Raw genomic sequence first — 20629 nt, forward strand, 5'->3', positions numbered from 1 at the left:
CCAGGTCTAGGTCCTTTCTGTGTGGAGTTTGCATGTTCTCCCTGTGTCTACAAATGTTTCCCACAGTCCTAAAACATGCAAGTGAGGTGAATTGGAGACACTAAATTATCCATGACTGTGTTTGATATTAAACTTGTAACGTGTAACGAGTAACTACCGTTTCTGTCATGAATGTAACCAAAGTGTGTAAAATATGACGTTAAATCTTAATAAATAAATAAATAAATAAGCTCAAGCAAATATGAATCGCTCTTTGTTTCCAGAGACCAAATTGTCCCTCGTCTGTCTCCGTCGTTGCCATGGAGCGAAACCACAACGCTGTTCTGTTCATGTGTCAAACAAACTAGCAGAAGTTACAACGTTGTTGTATAAAGAACATTTAACAAAATAACCTAACGAGGTAAGATTTTAGCATTGTGTGTGTTAATATAAGCAGTATTTGTGAAATATTGAGCTAGTTAACTGTCTAAAATAGAGGTTTAAATGATCCAGCCTAAGTAATTCACGGTATTCCGCACAGGCATAGTGTTTCATGACCTATGAGAAGTTGGTTTTCGACTGACATTCGAGTTTATTTCCTCTCGTTCTCGGTCAGTAAACATCCAAAATAAACAAAACTTGATGTTTCTCTATGTAATGAAGAAACTACAATCAAATATAAATTGTAAGATCTCCCGTTAACCCTATTTAACGTTAATTCTTCAAGTTAATCTGCATTGAAGGACTAAGGGAGCGTCTAAAAAGTGCTTGAGTCATAAATGTTTAAAAAGCATTAAAGGTTGTAGTAGCTAGCTAGTGACATGTACTACTTGATACACCTGTAGTGTATTACATACTGTAATAAAATCCATACAGTATGAGTACAATAATAACTCAAAATATTAAATACAAATTAATTAATGTCAATTTCCTCTATTTTTCAAATTTTCACATGGTCATTTTACTTCTATATTTTTCATATTTGTGTCAGTGTATATATACTTGCACTTTAGTGTGTTTATTCTGTTTTTATATTCTTCTTTTATTCCAGGTTTATTGTTTAATTAATGTTTAATGTTGCACCATGGGTCAGAGAGTAACGTCATTTCAATCCTCTATGTCCTGTACATATTGCAGTTTTGACAATAAAGCAACTTTGACTTTGAACTTTGACTTTTAATATAATAAAGGTTGTAGTAGTTACAGGCGGCACGGTGGCTAAGTGGGTAGCACTGTCGCCTCACAACAAGAAGGTCCTGGGTTCGATCCCCAGGCTAATTGGAGACACTGAATCGTCCTATAGGTACCTAGCCGATAGGATGCATAAACCAGTGCATTGTACTGCTGGTCCCAAGCCCGGATAAATAGGGAGGGTCGTGTCAGGAAGGGCATCCGGCGTAAAAACTGTGCCAAATCAATAATGCGGATCACGATTCGCCGGTGACCTCTAACGGGAGCAGCCGAGGAAACAGATAGATAGAAAGCTTGTAGTAGTTACCTTGTGACACATACTACTGTACTTTCAACTCCATCATTGAATGAAACTGTGCTAGAACGCCTTTATTTGTCATTTATACATATACAGGTATACAGTACAATCAAATTCACCCCTGGAGCAGAGAGGGCTAAGGGCCTTGCTCAAGGGCCCAACAGTGGCTGCATGGCAGAGCTGGGATTCGAACTCTCAATCTTTCAGTTAATAGCCCAAAGCCCTACCCACTAGGCTACCACTGTCCCTCAACTGCTACTGGATGAGTACAGTAAAAAATAATGTAAAATGTAAAAATCACTTAAAATAATCGAACAATTTATAATATAATGAAGGTTGTAGTAGCTACATTCTAGATTAATCAACAATGTTTTAATCATGAATGTTTTTCCCAACAGGATTAAGTTTCTCAGATTTGCTGCAATGTTGGCTGATATTTCAGTAGATCCTCATAATGGATGGGAAAGCAGACACAGTGTGCATGGAAAGGTAAGCTGGTCACACTGCAGTGTCCTTTTAACTGTAGAGTCCATTTAAGATTATGGTCATAGCAGTTCTTATAATCTATAAGTGATAAACATGTGGCAGTTATCTATCTATTTGTCTCTATCTGTCTGTATGTCCATCTATCTAAAATCACAAGTGTTTATGTATTTTAGTATAATGCGTATTACCATTACCACACTACAGAACTGTGCCACCAGGGCAGCATGGTTGTGGAGTTGGATGTTGCACAAAAACATTGGCCCCGGGAAGATGGGTTTGATCCTTCTGTCATCACAAAAACGAACAGAAGGTGTATGCGCTGATTTTAATCGAGTTTATTTGAAGTATACTGCCCTCTGGTGACATCACTATGCCAAGAAAAAACAGTGAGCTAAAAAATAAAATAGACGTTTTGTGACATTTTTGAGTGCCTCAAAACAAAAATTAAAACGTCTTACACGAGCCTTTTAACGTGTTTAATAACGTTATATACATTAATGACCAATGTACTGTATAGTAAACATTATCAAAATCACTTTGACTTGGGTTGCATCTTTCAGTTATCTTTGTATCCCAAACTCCACCATAAAATGGGCTGACCATTTAGCAACATGTGTTCTCAAATCAAAAATGATGTATTGTACATGTAGAATCATATATTTAAGTATGATAAGCATTGTTTTGTCGGGGATAGATGACGCATGTAAAACCGATCCAGTGAACTGGTTCACAAATGGATGGAGGTAAGAAGACTGATATGTGACTTTACATTTATCATTACATTTAATGTGATGTGGTTGCTTGTTATGAGATGCAGGTTCCTTGCCTTCAGCGGTCAGGACGGCCTCAGAGAAAAGCTTCCAAGCACAGCTGTTTAGGAGTGGAGACCTGGGTTGAGCTTATCTGGGAGGACTGGGAGCCGGGAAGAGACTATACCAAGTCACTCGTTCTTAAAAATGTGGATGGAAAACTACAGAAACTGAAGTTCAGGTTGGTCTAGTTGTGGTTTGGGTGTCTAAGTGTTTTGTGATTTTTTTTTAATTCCAAGTAGATAATAGATATATATGCTGCATAAATACATACTAAATACACATATCTCTTCTTATTTTTAGATCTCCTGCATCCAACGTGTTTACCACACTGCTTCCTCAGACCATCATTTTGAGTCCTGGAACATCTTTTTCTCTGCCAGTAACTTTCCATCCCCAACAGAAGGTACTTTATTCATCCTGATTTATTTTATGTTGTTCTGCTAAACTACCATGGTGCCAGGACACACTCTGTTTCATTATAAAGTATATCCTATTGTAGATCGATAGATAGCTACTTTATTGATCCCGAAGGAAATTAAAGGTAGCTGGGTACTATAGCAAAATATCTTTCAACTTAAATATACAATACACAATATGTATTCCAGTGCTCGGGTAGTGCAGCAGTAAATTGCGCCATTACAGCTGGAGTCCATGGTTCGAATCCCCAGCAGTGCGATCAATCAGGCGTTTACATACAGTATGATTGGCTGTGTCTGGACAGGTGTGGCCAAGACCAATGAACTGGCATCCTGTCAGGGGTGTGTTAATTCATTGCACATAGTGATTGTGTGTTGGTAAATCGGACCCACCGCGACTCTGACCAGGATAAAGTGAAGGTCAAATTTAAAAAAACGTTTATTCCAGTATTTATTTGGAACATGAACAACCCACCAACAAAAGAACAGTGACACATTAGAAAGCATAGAGACAAGAGACAGGACCCTTGTTACTTTGTGTAATGAGTTGGATAAGTCGCTTGATCATTTTTAATTTTTAATTGCTTGTTTCCTTGTTCTATAGTGTGATTATGTGGACAGTATCGAGTTTCAGTGTAAGAATGGCACATTCCAAGTAAAACTGAGTGCAGTTATGCTGCATCATGCCCTGGAGCTTCCTGAATCAGTGCAGCTTCCACCCTGTGCTGTCCAGCACAACACAAAGTCCAGCTTTCTCCTTCGTAATGTAAGGTACGCAAACCTCAGAGGACTTTTGTTTTAAAACCTTCATAAAAGACACAGAAATGTAAAGAAATGTTTGTGCTATATAATATGGTTAAGAGAGAAAGTCCAAAAAATAAGATAAGATATGGAAATATAGTTATTCATGGGCACCTGATATTTTACATGAGTTCTTGCCATGTACTGAGGTATAAATGAAAGTCAGACAGTTAGACAAATTCCCGTCAGTTACTTTTTACAGAAATGTGTAATGTGTGTACACTGATAAGCCAAAACATTAGGACCCCCCCCCATTTATTGTAACAACTGTGCCTGTCACAATCAGCGATATATTAAATGTTGGGTTGATGGTAGTTAATTGTAAAACACATATTGAGTGCAGCAGGTTTGAGCAGACATAAATACCAATCTGACCAATCCAAGATTTTCCAAGATTATGTGGACATGTGCATTATTTGCAAAGATACCAGATACCACAGGACTCCTTTAGATGTCTTGTGGAGTCCGTGTCTCAGTGGTCAGAGCTGTTTTGCATTTACATTTACATTTTCAGCATATAGCAGACGCTATCCAAAGCGACTAACAGTACTGTGACAGCATATTGTCCAATTAATTGAGGGTTAAGGGCCTTGCTCAAGGGCCCAACAGTGACAATATGGCAGTGGTGGGGCTTGAACCAGTGACTTTTTAATCGCTAGTCCGCCCTGCATATTGACAGCACATTAGGCTGTTTGTTCTAATGTTTTAGCCCATCAGTGTAATAATTCTAATGCAACTTATATATATATATATATATGTATATAAAAGTGAGTACACCCCTCACATTTCTGCAGATATTTAAGTATATCTTTTCATGGGACAACACTGACAAAATGACACTTTGACACAATGAAAAGTAGTCTGTGTGCAGCTTATATAACAGTGTAAATTTATTCTTCCCTCAAAATAACTCAATATACAGCCATTAATGTCTAAACCACCGGCAACAAAAGTGAGTACACCCCTAAGAGACTACACCCCTAAATGTCCAAATTGAGCACTGCTTGTCATTTTCCCTCCAAAATGTCATGTGATTTGTTAATGTTACTAGGTCTCAGGTGTGCATAGGGAGCAGGTGTGTTCAATTTAGTAGTACAGCTCTCACACTCTCTCATACTGGTCACTGAAAGTTCCAACATGGCACCTCATGGCAAAGAACTCTCTGAGGATCTTAAAAGACGAATTGTTGCGCTACATGAAGATGGCCAAGGCTACAAGAAGATTGCCAACACCCTGAAACTGAGCTGCAGCACAGTGGCCAAGATCATCCAGCGTTTTAAAAGAGCAGGGTCCACTCAGAACAGACCTCGCGTTGGTCGTCCAAAGAAGCTGAGTGCACGTGCTCAGCGTTACATCCAACTGCTGTCTTTGAAAGATAGGCGCAGGAGTGCTGTCAGCATTGCTGCAGAGATTGAAAAGGTGGGGGGTCAGCCTGTCAGTGCTCAGACCATACGCCGCACACTACATCAAATTGGTCTGCATGGCTGTCACCCCAGAAGGAAGCCTCTTCTGAAGTCTCTACACAAGAAAGCCCGCAAACAGTTTGCTGAAAACATGTCAACAAAGGACATGGATTACTGGAACCATGTCCTATGGTCTGATGAGACCAAGATTAATTTGTTTGGTTCAGATGGTCTCAAGCATGTGTGGCGGCAATCAGGTGAGGAGTACAAAGATAAGTGTGTCATGCCTACAGTCAAGCATGGTGGTGGGAATGCCATGGTCCGGGGCTGCATGAGTGCAGCAGGTGTTGGGGAGTTACATTTCATTGAGGGACACATGAACTCCAATATGTACTGTGAAATACTGAAGCAGAGCATGATCCCCTCCCTCTGGAAACTGGGTCGCAGGGCAGTGTTCCAGCATGATAATGACCCCAAACACACCTCTAAGACGACCACTGCTTTATTGAAGAGGCTGAGGGTAAAGGTGATGGACTGGCCAAGCATGTCTCCAGACCTAAACCCAATAGAACATCTTTGGGGCATCCTCAAGCGGAAGGTGGAGGAGCGCAAAGTCTCGAATATCCGCCAGCTCCGTGATGTCGTCATGGAGGAGTGGAAAAGCATTCCAGTGGCAACCTGTGAAGCTCTGGTAAACTCCATGCCCAGGAGAGTTAAGGCAGTTCTGGGAAATAATGGTGGCCACACAAAATATTGACACTTTAGGAACTTTCACTAAGGGGTGTACTCACTTTTGTTGCCGGTGGTTTAGACATTAATGGCTGTATATTGAGTTATTTTGAGGGAAGAATAAATTTACACTGTTATATAAGCTGCACACAGACTACTTTTCATTGTGTCAAAGTGTCATTTTGTCAGTGTTGTCCCATGAAAAGATATACTTAAATATCTGCAGAAATGTGAGGGGTGTACTCACTTTTGTGATACACTGTATATATATATATATATATATATATATATATATATATATATATATATATATATATATATATATATTACTGTCATATCATTTAGAGATCAATGTGGTTGACTCATTGTTGTCTGCTAGTAAGTTGAGGACTAGTTTCCAGTGGACAGTGGAGCCACCATTCGAGTTCTCTCCGATGAGTGGCATTCTGGAGCCAGGAGAGCAGTGCAAGCTCACTGTAACCTTCAAACCTCAGGAAGCACTGGTGTACCAAACAGACGCCCTCTGCACGTACGGGGAGAATGGAGAGAACAACTGTACTATGCTACTTAACGGGCTGTGTGAGTGTAGTGAGCTTAACAAACCTGCTTGTGACTGAAATTCTAAAATAATTACTATATATCTATTTTATGTATTTATCATGTGCATAACCAGCCTGTTAAGCTGTTGTAAGACCCAGCTTGGACTTAGTGTTCATGCTCCGATATGCATGTAGGATTTATAAATTATATTTTATTAAACATAAACAAACAAAAGTATTACATCCTACTAAAATTTATTTAATGACACAGTTTGTACAACCATTAGAGTCCAATTGTTTAACTAATTTGACTAATTATTTGTACTAAACATGAATAGTTTGTACTTGACTTGGATTTAATATTAAGATGATTGGAAAATGTATTTTGACTTGAGAACTGATGACTTACGACTAAGACTTTAAAGAAAATATATATAACCATTTAAAAATATATTTAATAGGATACTTTTAATTCCTTTTAAGATATTTTAACAGCTTCTATTTCCCCAAAAACATTGTTTTTAATACTGTTTTCTTTGTTTTTATAGCTAAATATCCTCACCTAAAGATTAGGTCCCCTGGACAGGAGGAAGGCTGTGGACTGCTTGAATTTGGCAGTGTGGCATTAGGAAGCTGTTTGGAAAAACACTTTGAGATCTACAACCCTTCTGTAGTGAGTGACTTGGAAATCAGTAGTTAATATCAGCATGTTTCTTCACCTTTGGGAGCAATTACAGAAACCAAAGGCATACAATAATTTAATAGTTATTCTTTTATTATGCTGTTCAGAAATACTAGGACGCTCTTCTTCAAATCAGATGCTTGGTTTGATTGCTCATTTCAGGTCCCGCCACAGAATCTTAGGCTTTCATCCTTTTTTTATTTTCAGCCATTCAGATGAATTATGTTTTATATTTAGAATTACTGTCCTTCTGCAAAACTCAGTCTTGCCTCAGCTTCAGATCACAGACAGGTAACCTTATATTCTTCTCAGGAATTTCCTGGTAGCATGGTTATATGTCACAGTCTGCTGTGGTTTTCCAACTGCTACCCCTCCATGAACCCCCTTTTTCCTGTACTCTTCCATAACATAGATTAATGGTTCAGTGAAAAGGTTCAGTAAAACCTTAGGTATGGCTTTTTAACTCCTACCAGACTGATATATTTTAACAACTTTTTTCAGCTTCAATAGAATTTCTTTAGTTTATATCATGTCTACTGAAGATTTAGGTGGCTGCTTGACCTTAATGGTAGTGTTTAAGAATTGTGAGATTTTTGTTATATTATAGATGGACCTTAGATAGAACCTTGACCCTTGTTCCCTAAACACATACAATTATGTTATACAAAACACTGTGTTTTACTTACGTTCTGTGTTTTGTTGGATGATCTGAAATCATTTTGTGTTATAAATATGCAAAAAGGCAGGTGAAAGGGGGGCATTGCTTTTTCATACCTCTATCTTTAATGCACTTATCTCTTAAGCACTTTTTCTGCCCTACTAATACAAAAGTGTCTGCTAATTTACTACATTTAGAAAAAAGGATTCCCTTAGTTTTGTTAATCTTCTGTTTCACTTTGTCAGCAGTTATTAATAGGTCAATAATGTCATGTGGTTTTTACTGCTTGGAGTCTTATTATAAAAGTACTATTTTTGGACAGGTGACGACCTTCTTCTCACTGTCTGGTGTAAAAAGACCTAATCTTATGAAGTGCATGTTCCACTGTGATGTAAAACAAGGACAGCTGACCCCGGGTTCAGTACTGAAAGTACCTGTGCGTTTCACCCCACTTACTGTGGACAGCACCAATGTGGACTACTTTAGTCTCAGCTGGCCTGGAGGAGTCAGCAAAGATTTGGTTAAAGTCACTGGATCATGTACAGGTGAGATACACCTGAAGAACCACAAGCATTTTATGTTTGCTTTCTGATCACTTTGTTAGGTTCACTTATTTTTTACAGGTGTTCTTTTGTATTGACCAGATATTATTCATGTGATAAAGCAGTAACAGTAAATTAACACAGGGTCCTAACAATGTGTGACTAATATTGATTGATTGATTGATTTATAATAAGAAAGTCAGTAAATCTAAACAGTATTTAAAAATTACATGCTTCACATTACATGCTTCACACTAAGGTGTTTCTTTAATCTATACAGGTCCAGACGTTTCTTTAAGTTCCTCTGTAGTGGATTTCGGCTGTGTGGAAGAGGGAGCCGAGTCTACACGTACTATTCACATCACAAACCCCTCAATGGTCCTGGCACACTACCAGTTTGATATGGACCATGGCAACTATAGTGTTTTCACAGTTGACCAGCCTAGTGGCTGTCTGTCAGCCAATAGCAGTCTCACTCTCCAACTAAGGTTCCACCCGCGTCATCCTATAGTCTATCACAAGAGACTGGCCTGCCTTATACTTCACAGGGTATGTATGCGTGTGACTGGAACCGCTGTATTTAAGCACAATAGCAGTCATCGTAGGCTCTGATACAATAATTATTTATTACTCATTATGTGAAACTGAGTAAAAAAGTTTACAAACGTTTGTGAGGAACATTCATGTCATGGCAGCCTTGAGGTTTTATAACGTTTTTTCAACTTTTGTGGCATCAGGACTTCACCTTACTTAATGTACAACCAGTTGTGATGTGTATTTAGGTCAGAATGCACAATGCACTACCATGTTTGACAGTAGCTTCAGTGTTTTTGGGTATAAATGTTGTCCATTTTTTCTCCAAGCCTAAGTTTGGTCATTGTGGCAAATTAACTAAATCTTTAATATGAACAGACTGTTATTTAGGAAGCTTTTGTGTCCACATTATCAGCTTTAGTCGAGCTGGAAAATAATTTTGGAGTAGAGACTTCTTACTTGCATGGCAGTGACATCTGTATGCCATCATGGTGGATCCTTTTTTTGAAGATTCTTTAATAATGTCTGATCATACTGAAGAATTTCCCTTAATTATAAGGTCGTTGGGGGCTCCACGGTGGCTCGGTTGGCAGCACTGTCACCTCACAGCAAGAAGGTCCTGGGTTCGATCCCCAGGTGGGGCGGTCTGGGTCCTTTCTGTGCGGAGTTTGCATGTTCTCCCCGTGTCTGCATGGGTTTCCTCCGGGAGCTCCGGTTTCCACCCAGAGTCCAAAAACATGCAGTCAGGTATATTGGAGACACTGAATTGCCCTATAGGTGAATAAGTGGGTGTGTGTGTATATGTGTGTCTGCCCTGCGATGGACTGGCATCCTGTCCAGGGTGTTACTGTGCCTTACACCCATTGAAAAGCTGGGATAGGCTCCAGCACCCCCATGACCCTAAGTGGATAAGAAAATGTATAAATTAATGAATATAAGGTCATTGGGAATCTTGGGACCTGAAGTTGTTTAGAAATGGCTCCAAGTGGCATCCTATCTTGTGAAAATCTAAACTAAGCTTTTTTTATTTGTGTGGAGCTTCCTTGAGTTTTCTATTGTGATCATTTTGGCCTTGTCTATAGGGCGCAGTGGCCACATTCGTATAGGCACAGAGAAGCCACACCACAAAGTTAAATGCCACAAGGTTGAATTCCATAGTAGAAATTAGATTCTACATTTATTCATTCATTCATTGTCTTATTTTCATTGTTTCCTATCCAAGTGTGTTTGTTTAATAAGGTTAGATTTGGCTGCCTTAATTTGTTTTGAGTGAGGCTTAAGCTAGCCCTTACTCTTCCTGGTTAGTAAAAGATTGAGCAGACGCTTTTATCCAAAGCAACTTACAGTATTGTGACAGTATGCAGTCTGAGCAATTGAGGGTTATGCGCCTTGCTCAAGGGCCCAACAGTGGCAACCAGCAACCTTCTGATTACTAGTCCAGTACCTAAACCGCTAGGCTACAGATGTCCTAGTAGGTTAGTGAAAGGCCCAGTAGACTCAGTAGGTGAGAACTGGCAACAAGTTAATTGGAAGTAAAAGGAAGTAAAATTGGGTAGTAAAATTAAATGCAGAAAAATGGCAGCGCTTTGGCACTCTGACACTCAAGGATTTAATTATAATAACTTTTATATAATGTGAAGGCATGTCATGCACACACCACTATGTTTAAATTTAATTGTTACAATTAAAACATCTAATTAATTTTACAAATATTATCTCACCTTACTTTTTAAAGGATTCACTTTTTATTGACTTGATCGGTACCTGTCACTCGGAACAACTGAAGCCGGCCATCTTACACCCCAGACATCTGCATGTTTATAGACAAAACCTTCTCCGGGGTCTAACCTGCTACCCTCCTGATATACTCAGTAACATGCTGGCTAACCAAAAGCTGCAAGTGGATGAAAGTGGTGCATTGCTACTTCAAGAGGTAAGTCTGTTCATGTATATAAGCAACAACCATCAAAAAATACCACAGCCTAAAGCACATTGTGTTCAAATAGCTTTAATATGATCTTTGCTTTTTAGAACAGTTTAGAGGACACAATGATGTCCAAGCCCACGATCTCTCTACGGAGCACGAATGAGGAGTATTTTTACTTAAACTCTACTGAGGAAGTTGATACAAACCTGGATGAGAACGAAGACCATCACTGTTTCCCCCCACCTCACGTCACAGTCCAGCCATGTGACTTGCTCTTTTACTCTGGGCCAGGCTCTCAATCTGTCTCCATCACTAACCATACCAAGGGTAAAATAAGCCTGCTGTGGACTCCTTCTTCTGACTCCACCTTCTCCATCAGTCCTCTGACCTGTGATCTAAACCCTTTAAAGTCCACCTCCTTCAGAGTGACATACGCACCCAAACAGCACAATGTCTTACATGCTGCACAGCTGGAGTGTTTTGCTCTCTACAAGGTAAAGAATGACTGTCGGAGTAGTAAACGGAGTAGTCATATTTATACTCATGTTGGTCTACACACTATATGGACAAAAGTATTTGGCCACCCCATTCTAGTTTTTAAATTTTGAATTATCCACAACTATTGCTAACACGTTTAATAAATCTATTATATGAAGGAAATGATATGCTTCCATTTAGCAGAAACATTTTAGGAAAGACCTTTTCCTGTTCCAGCATGACTGTGCCCCCTGTACACTGACCAGCTTTGGAATCAACTGGAACATCAATTGAGACTTTCTTGACCAACATCATTGCCCAGCCATACAAATGCTTTTTTGGGGGCGCCCAGGTGGCGCAGCGGGATGTTCCGCTAGCACACCAGCGCAGAGATTCTGAACTCCTTGGTTTGAAACATGGCGTTGCCATCTAGTGGGCATATTTGGCAGTGCCTGCAGGGAGGGATGACTGGAACATATGGGTGGGGTCTTCAAACGCTGTGTAAGGACCCTGATTGGCGGATAGAGGCGCCTGTGCAGAGTACATGGGTGGAAAAGGGTTCCGTTAAAGGCTGAACATGGGTCGGAGGAGGCGTGAGCAGCAATATACCCTCCTCAGCTGCAAAAAATCGCAGATCCCCAGCAGCGGAAGACAAATTGACTACAATAAATTGGGAGAAAATGGGAGAACAAATATGTATATATTTATATATCAAAGATTCAAAGATGTCTGCAAGTCAGTTGTCAGATGTCTTTGGTCAGGTGTACAAATACTTTGTCATACAGTGTATTTAACACACCAACTAACAAAACACCAAAAGAAACATAAATATTTTAATGTAATATTTAATACAAATATATCATATTTTCACATACTAAAAAATTTATTTGTTTTACTTAAATAACTAATATTTAATTCTATAAAACGTATATGGTATCAGTCTGATTGTGCTAGCCCACCCTTGTAGGGTTTGAATCTTAGTTGTGCCATTAGATTGGACGAGTGTTCAACATACAGATTGTTTTGCTATTTTGTTTTGGCTGTGGATGGCAGGTTTTGGTTCCGGATCGTCGGACTGAGGACCAGACACTGTGCCCTCCCTGGTGCCTCACAGTCCGGGTGACTGCTCATTCCTTCCAGCCTGGAAATCAGCACTTTGTCCCTCAGTTCTGTCTGCAGCACCCTCAAGTAGTAAGTCAGGCACTTTTTCTAGGACAATGAAGGAAAAGGTTTACATGCACTTGTTTACATACACACTGATCAGCCATAACATTAAAACCATCTCCTTGTTTCTACACTCACTGTCCATTTTATCAGCTCCACTTACCATATAGAAGCACTTTGTAGTTCTACAATTACTGACTGTAGTCTATCTGTTTCTCTGCATGCTTTATTAGCCCCCTTTCATGCTGTTCTTCAATGGTCAGGACCCCCACAGGACCACCACAGAGCAGGTATTATTTAGGTGGTGGATCATTCTCAGCACTGCAGTGACACTGACATGGTGCTGGTGTGTTAGTGTGTGTTGTGTGGGTGTGAGTGGATAAGACACAGCAGTGCTGATGGAGTTTTTAAACACCTCACTGTCACTGCTGGACACCAAACCAACCAAAAACATCCAGCCAACAGCGCCCCGTGAGCAGCGTCCTGTGACCACTGATGAAGGTCTAGAAGATGACCGACTCAAACAGCAGCAATAGATGAGCGATCGTCTCTGACTGCATCTACAAGGTGGATCAACTAGGTAGGAGTGTCTGAAAGAGTGGACAGTAAGTGCTGTGTCTGATCCACTCATACCAGCACAACACACACTAACACACCACCACCATGTCAATGTCACTGCAGTGCTAAGAATGATCCACCACCTAAATAATACCTGCTCTGTGGTGGTCCTGTGAAGGTCATGACCATTGAACAACAGGGTGAAAGCAGGCTAAAAAGTATGTAGAGAAACAGATGGACTACAGTCAGTTATTGTAGAACTAAAGTGCTTCTATATGGTAAGTGGAGCTGATAAAATGAACAGTAAGTGGAGAAATAAGGAGGTGGTTTTAATGTTATGGCTGATGGCAGTTCTCTGTGCCAATTTTTTTGTAAAGAACATTTATGAATTTCAGGTCAGTTTTTCATTTTTAGACAGAGCAGTTGTAGCCTAGCGGTTAAGATACTGGACTAGTAATCGAAAGGTCGCTGGTTCAAGCCCCACCACTGCCAGGTTGCCACTGTTGAGCCCTTGAGCAAGGCCCTTAACCCTTTGGATAAAAGCGTCTAGTAAATGCTGAAAATGTAAATGTAGACTTGCTTTCAGGCTTTAAACTGTTGTCTTCTTGGATAACCCATCTATGTAGCTTCATATCCCAAACTGATGACCAGACATTCTCCTTAAGGATGTTTTGGTAGAGAGAAAATGTTTTGCTTCCATCAATTATGTCGCCCAAATCTTAAAACCCCAAATCACACTTCCAAAATCATTCAACTGTTGGTATAATGTTTATTGTATAATTGTGTATGTTGTTATTGGTATATTATGGAATGCTGTAAAAGGACCTCCGTCTTCCAAGACATCTCACATTCAACTAGTCAGTCGACTAAGAAAAATAAAGGACAAATAAATTCTACAACAATAAAGGACATCAATCACAGAATCAAGGTGGCATCACAAATTGAATGATTACTGGTTAAGCAAATGGATGATCTGTTAGAATGACCACAAACCAAAAATGCTGTTAAATTAGTCAGAACTTTGAGGCAGCGCTTAATGGTACAATAATAATTATTATTATTATTTTTATAATAATCATTAAAATAATAATAATGGGCTCCAGTGTGCTGAATTTGACCTATTTTTTATTTTATTTTATTTAACCAGCTTAAACAAAATCAGTAACCAGTCTGAATTTATAAATGAGAAGTAAAGTAGATTCATGATGTACCTCTTTATTTCTGATCATGTTGTGCAGTTGTTTCCAGCATTGAGGCAGGTGTCCTACAAGAGTATTCTCCTGAGCAACACAGAAGACCTTCCTCTCATTTTCAGATGGCCTTTAGAGGAGTGTCCTGGTGTATCTGTGCTTCCCCCTAGTGGTTTGGTACCACCTGGCAGCCACCAGATCCTCACTGTTCGAGCTACCCCTGCTGAAGAAAACCCTGCCAGTTTACCTCTGATTCTGCAGCTGAACGCCAGCCCCAAACACAACCAGGTCTATTTAAAAGTGCTGCTGCTTTATTCTAGCTTGTAGCTCATGTTGTCAGCTGTTTGGATCCTCTGAGTTTTCTCTGTGTTTAGATGCTGGACGTGGTGAGTGTGGCGGAGAGGCCATGCATCGTTTTGGAGGGTGATGGGAGCGTGTTCTTCAGGCCAACAGCAGTGGGTTCCTGCTCCAAAAGAAGAGTAAAGATCAGAAACTTTAGCAGAATACCAGTACAATTCCACTGGAGGGTGTGTAGCTCGGATCACACAGCTCTCTCTGTACAGCCAGATTCAGGTGTACTACATCCTAATGCATTTCAGGTGAGTATTTACACAGATGAGGCATAATATTATGATCACTGACAGGTGAAGTGAATAACACTGATTATCTCTTCATCACGGCACCTGTTGGGGGGGGGGGGAGGGGGTATATTAGGCAGCAAGTGAACATTTTATCCTCAAAGTTGATGTTAGAAGCAGGAAAAATGGGCGAGCGTGAGGATTTGAGTGAGTTTGACAAGGACCAAACTGTGATGGCTAGACGACTCAGTCAGAGCATCTCCAAAACTGCAGCTCTTGTGGGGTGTTCCCGGTCTGCAGTGGTCAGTATCTATGTGCAGTGGTAAACCGGCGACAGGGTCATGGGTGGCCAAGGCTCATAGATGCACGTGGGGAGCGAAGGCTGGCCCGTGTGGTCCGATCCAACAGACGAGCTACTGTAGCTCAAATTGCTGAAGAAGTTAATGCTGGTTCTGATAGAAAGGTGTCAGAATACACAGTGCGTCCCAGTTACAGGACTGAAATCATAATGCTTCATCCACTTTGCTTTAAAGTGTCAAGTGTTGTGATTATGTGGTTATTATTAGACGAAATGTCGCTTATTGCAGTAGATTTTGTTCTTGCAACATCATCCTGTAATGTTGTAGTCATGTAGTTCTGTGCATCCTGTAGTTAATTTATTTAAACTTTGTTTCGTTTAGGTTCAGACGTGGACCTTTACTCCAGTGGCAGAGAAGATGTACAGCATGAAGGCTAGTCTCAATTATTGGCCTGTTCAACAACCAAACTGCAAAAAATCCAGCCTCTCAATTAAAGTTGCCGGACTGGCTTCCAAAGGGTCCATAGAGGTGCATATGAATAAGATTTTATTTTTCTTAATACTGGGTTTTATTTGACTAAGGTTTATTTTGTATAGTAAATAGCATTAATAGAGAAATTGCTATGAGTTCTGTAGTTTCTGTGTTTACTTAAATATACTGTATATTGCAAGAGGTAGAAAGTTTTCTGTTTATTAAAAACGTATTTGTTTATAATTCTGCAAAAAGAAACTGGAAAATCACAGAATATTCGTGCATTCTCTTACATATTCTGGTTTCTACAAGACCAGCAGCAATATTATTACACATCATTCATTGACATTAGTTTAAAAATAATAAATGTTTAATAATAATAAGTGTTAAAATATATTAAAAATGATTCAAGAGAATGATAATTTGAACAGATTACTTTGTTTCTTAAGCATAAACACCAGAGAAAATTAACATTTTTCTTGTCTGTGTAACATGGCTAATGCAAAAAGCAAAAAGAATATCTGATTTTCTGTGGCAAACATAGACTTAATTTTATCTAAAAAATTTTGACTTAAAAATATCTAAAAATTTAAGATATAAACGTGATATAAACGACACTGTGCTTATGGATCTCTATGACGTTTTACATCCTCCCACCCTTAATATAAGAGTGGATCTCGACTACTAGGGTGTAGTGCACTGTTTGTGAGGCAGCTTTTGTTAGTGTGTGTTCACATAATACACAACATTCACATAGAATTGTTTCATTAATCAAATGAAAAATAGTACTGAAGCAATTAGCATCAGATATTTGCAGATAATTGCAGTTTGCTTCATTGTTAACACAGGCATTGATGCAACAAAGCTTTTCACAATAGCAGCTTAATGCAAATACACAGAACCTTTGAAAACCCACAACCTGTCAAAGCAACTAAAGCAAAATGTCAAAACTATCGAACTATAGACCTGCTACCATTCATTCTTTATGCCGTAATGCTTTATGTCACTATTAATGACTCAAATGTGTGTATGTTAATGTTAACTTCAGTGCTTGTGTCTCCAGGCCAGTTCTTTAGTTCTAGATCTGGGTGAGGTGTTGGCTGAAAGCTGTAAGTCGTTTGAGGTTCCTCTGCTGAACCGCGGTTCCTGTGCCGTTAGCTTTTCTCTGACAGTGCTGCAAAGCATGTCCGTTCCAGGCGTTCCTGAGGGCTCACTCAAAGATCCTGTTGGTAGGAGACCACCGTAAATGCTTTATGCTACACGGTTGTATTTCAGAATTAAGGTTAAGCACATATAGATAAAAGGTAATACCAAGGAAGTGCTTGCTCTGTAATGCATATGCTTCATGTACAGGCTCAGCAAACAAAGGTGTGTCTTAGTTATTTATATTTAAACCTGATGACACTTTATTTGTGTATTATTTGCTTAAAATATATTATATTTCCAATGATTAGGGCCAAATAAAATGCTCACCAAAACTCATGAAAGTAATTTAAGTGCAGCTTTAAATGCATGTGTTACAAATCACATGTAATATTTTTAAAAACAAGTATTTTACACCACATTTTTGGACGTAATGTTTGTGTTGTTACCTGTTAAATCTACCTGTTACATTCATCCTTTTGTTGTGTAGTTCTGGAGATGGACAGTATGAAGGGCACCATTCCAGCCTGCAGTAGGCTGCTGATACATTCCACAGTGAGACCAACACGCAGAACCCAGTACTGCTGGACCATCTACTATCAGATCCTCAATGCTACCGGTACTTCACATGCCGATATTGAAATTGAATATCACTCTATGAACCTGTATCACATCTATCTGGAAAGGGATTAGCCACATAAACATTGTAAATTCCTATGAGATGCATTTTTAGGTTTTGTAGCTCAAACCACCTTACACATAGATGGGGTTTTGGTAAATCATATTCATTTAGCAATATACACCGACAAGGCATAACATTATGACCACTGACAGGTGACGTGAATAACACTGATTATCTCTTCATCACGGCACCTGTTAGTAGGGGGGATATATTAGGCGGTAAGTGAAAATTTTTACCTCAAAATTGATGTTAGAAGCAGGAAAAACGGGCGAAAAGGATTCGAGCGAGTTTGACAAGGGCCAAATTGTGATGGCTAGATGACTGGGTCAGAGTATCTCCAAAACTGCAGCTCTTGTGGGGTGTTTCCGGTTTGCAGTGGTCAGTATCTATCAAAAGTGGTCCAAGGAAGGAACAGTGGTAAACCGGCGACAGGGTCATGGCCGGCCAAGGCTCACTGATACACATGGGGAGCGAAGGCTGGCCCGTGTGGTCCAATCCAACAGACGAGCTACTTCAGCTCAAACTGCTGAAGAAGTTCATGCTGGTTCTGATAGAAAGGTGTCAGACTCTATGCCTCGTTGGGTCAGGGCTGTTTTGGCAGCAAAAGGGGGGCACAATATTAGGAAGGTGGTCATAATGTTATGCCTGATCAGTGTAAATCCCCTAATCTAATCAAATTAAAATAATACATTTTGTCATAGCATATTTGGATTTGGACCACGAGACAGCAAAATAAAGTTTAACTTCACATGTTAAATGTGTATGTTGCATTTTTTAAATGAATTATTTTTAAAGCCTCACCCTTTTTGATATATTTTGCTTTCACAGTCTAGCTTTTTATTTTTTATAGATACCTTAACTGGCTTTGGACATGTTTTCGAGCAATTTGAGCAACTGTTCTTGGTAGATAATCTGATACAAGCCCACTAATCCAGTCTGACAGCTTCAGCAAATACATTTTTGATCCTGAAATACCTATAAAATATTCAGATTTTCCTCAGTGACATGAAGAGTTTCTCACCAAGTAATTTTCAGCATTTGTTTTAAAGTATTAAAATCAGCAAAGTCCAACTGACACACCTTTATAGAAGTCCTTTACCAGTCTTGTTTTTCTGTAATCTCTAGGCTCGGTGGTAGGGGAGCCACAGTCCCTGTGCCAGGTCCGGGCAGACGGAGTATATCCTACACTGAAAGTGATAGATGCCCGGAGCAGTGGCAGTGCAGAGGGTCTGAGTAAACTGCATGTCTGGAAACTTTTCTCCCTCGAATCACTCAATACTTACCTGCACAGTGAGCCCAGTCCAACAGAGCTTACCTACAGAGTTCCCACCAGACACAGGTAACGCCTGTGCAACAGCTTTAAGCAGACAACAATATAGTGGTCCCATAAATGTGAAACTATGTCTTAATGAACATTTTGTTTTTGATGTGTGTTTAGTATACATCGCTGTCCTCCAATTTTCACCTCAACCATGGTAGATTTTAACTTCAGTGCTGCACCTCTAGGTGCAGAGCCCTCCAACTTCCTGTTAATGTTTCAGAACACTGGAAGTATCCCAGTAGACTGGTGAGTGTTACCACTATCTGTTTGTCTGTTTATTTTTTACCAGTGCCAATCATTTACAGTACACCTGAATACAAATGGAATGGAAAATGGTTGTGTTGTAATGATAACATTCTGACCAGAGGATGAACCTGCTTTTCTGGCAGGTCATTCCTGTTCCCGGAGGACCAGCATATTAAACTTGAGTACTGGGCAGAGAGTACAGAGTTTTGCCCCAACGAACTCTATCAGATGAAGGTGCAGGACAACAGACTGTTCTCCATTTCTCCATGCTCTGGTAAACTGCAGCCTGGTCAACAGAGAGTAGTACAGTTTACTTACAGGTGAACTGCAGTTGTATTGTACGGTTATAAACAAAATAATTACTTATTTGTAATAATAAGATTAAGTCTAAGCATCTTTTTTTTGCCCTAGACATGACTTTGCTGGAACATATCGAATTCCTGTTTTGCTGAAACTCTCACACGGCAGAGAGATTCTGGTAACTATAATATAAATATAATATAAATTCATGTGACAGGGACTTTAATATTAAGTATTAAATTATTCTTATTTTTCCTGACTGTTTATTTCAGCTAAATATGTTATGATGGTGTTATGTGAGATTTTTTAAGTTTTAAATCAGACTGAATTACTTAATTATATATAAATGTAATAAAAAAATCTTCAAAGTAAGATTTCTGCCAAATGTAAACTACAAGTAAAAAAAGATTTAGAACATCACCTTTATTTTTCTAGTTTTTATCATAATTATGCAGTTCAAGTCTAGTGAATAGTGGGGGAAAAAAGGTTATCAAAACAGGATTAATAATGTAAATTTCAGGGATTTAAATCTTTAAAGTTGATGCACAAAATTCCTACAGGTTTTGGTAATGTAAATATGATATTAAAATAATATTATGAAAATTCTTCATGCTACAGGGACTTAATATTAGGGGCATTAATATTAAGTATTCATTTTTTCTAACTGTTTATTTCAGCTGAATTTTGTGGGCGTGACTGTGGAGAGGGACAGGCGCTACCTTCACCTACTCTCTACTCGACATATTTTCGCTCCTGTGGCTATTGGAGTGTTTCACCCTCCCAAACAGGTCTGTCTCATTTTACACATCTAAAACAGTTAGTTCGTACAATCCCAGCACCTTGTCCCCAGCCTGTTGTTCCACTTTGAACTGTGCAACTACAAAATCACCTTGCTGTGTAAAATTAACTGATTTTAAATGTAATTTCATGGAAAAACAATATTCTGCTAACGCTGGTTGTGGTTGTGTATGATGTGTGTTTGTGAAGGTGAACGAGTTGTATAATGGAGGCTCCCTCCCATTGAGGTACCATGTAGACACATCAGTGCTGGAGCAGTTGCAGGAGGAAAACTTTAATCACCCCGTCTTGCAGTGCCTGAACCCTGACGGAGAAGTGCAGCCTGGCCACACCGCCACACTGGAGTGGATCTTATCTCCTCTGGAGGCAAAAACATACACTGTTAGTTCCAGATATCCTTCTCCT

At 39.4% G+C, this 20629-nt stretch overlaps 1 protein-coding gene across 2 annotated transcripts in view; it reads left to right on the plus strand.

The window, feature by feature from the left end:
• Positions 1 to 332: 332 nt before the first annotated feature.
• Positions 333 to 20629, plus strand: part of cfap65 (cilia and flagella associated protein 65) — a 28074-nt gene continuing 7777 nt past the window's right edge. For both annotated transcript variants that reach the window (XM_063005668.1, XM_063005669.1), the window contains exons 1-23: positions 333 to 400; positions 1867 to 1957; positions 2772 to 2944; positions 3067 to 3169; positions 3787 to 3953; positions 6495 to 6694; positions 7203 to 7327; positions 8317 to 8539; positions 8817 to 9085; positions 10806 to 11003; positions 11102 to 11491; positions 12528 to 12665; positions 14435 to 14674; positions 14761 to 14985; positions 15645 to 15791; positions 16798 to 16963; positions 17368 to 17496; positions 18685 to 18898; positions 18998 to 19126; positions 19270 to 19446; positions 19538 to 19604; positions 20104 to 20214; positions 20414 to 20605. In XM_063005668.1, the coding sequence (XP_062861738.1) occupies positions 1892 to 1957; positions 2772 to 2944; positions 3067 to 3169; positions 3787 to 3953; positions 6495 to 6694; positions 7203 to 7327; positions 8317 to 8539; positions 8817 to 9085; positions 10806 to 11003; positions 11102 to 11491; positions 12528 to 12665; positions 14435 to 14674; positions 14761 to 14985; positions 15645 to 15791; positions 16798 to 16963; positions 17368 to 17496; positions 18685 to 18898; positions 18998 to 19126; positions 19270 to 19446; positions 19538 to 19604; positions 20104 to 20214; positions 20414 to 20605 (3849 nt within the window). In that variant the 5' untranslated portion in view covers positions 333 to 400; positions 1867 to 1891. The remainder of the gene's footprint in view (positions 401 to 1866; positions 1958 to 2771; positions 2945 to 3066; positions 3170 to 3786; positions 3954 to 6494; positions 6695 to 7202; positions 7328 to 8316; positions 8540 to 8816; positions 9086 to 10805; positions 11004 to 11101; positions 11492 to 12527; positions 12666 to 14434; positions 14675 to 14760; positions 14986 to 15644; positions 15792 to 16797; positions 16964 to 17367; positions 17497 to 18684; positions 18899 to 18997; positions 19127 to 19269; positions 19447 to 19537; positions 19605 to 20103; positions 20215 to 20413; positions 20606 to 20629) is intronic.

The sequence above is a fragment of the Trichomycterus rosablanca genome, chromosome 12 (genome assembly GCF_030014385.1).
Source record: "Trichomycterus rosablanca isolate fTriRos1 chromosome 12, fTriRos1.hap1, whole genome shotgun sequence".
Taxonomy (NCBI): Eukaryota; Metazoa; Chordata; class Actinopteri; order Siluriformes; family Trichomycteridae; genus Trichomycterus; species Trichomycterus rosablanca.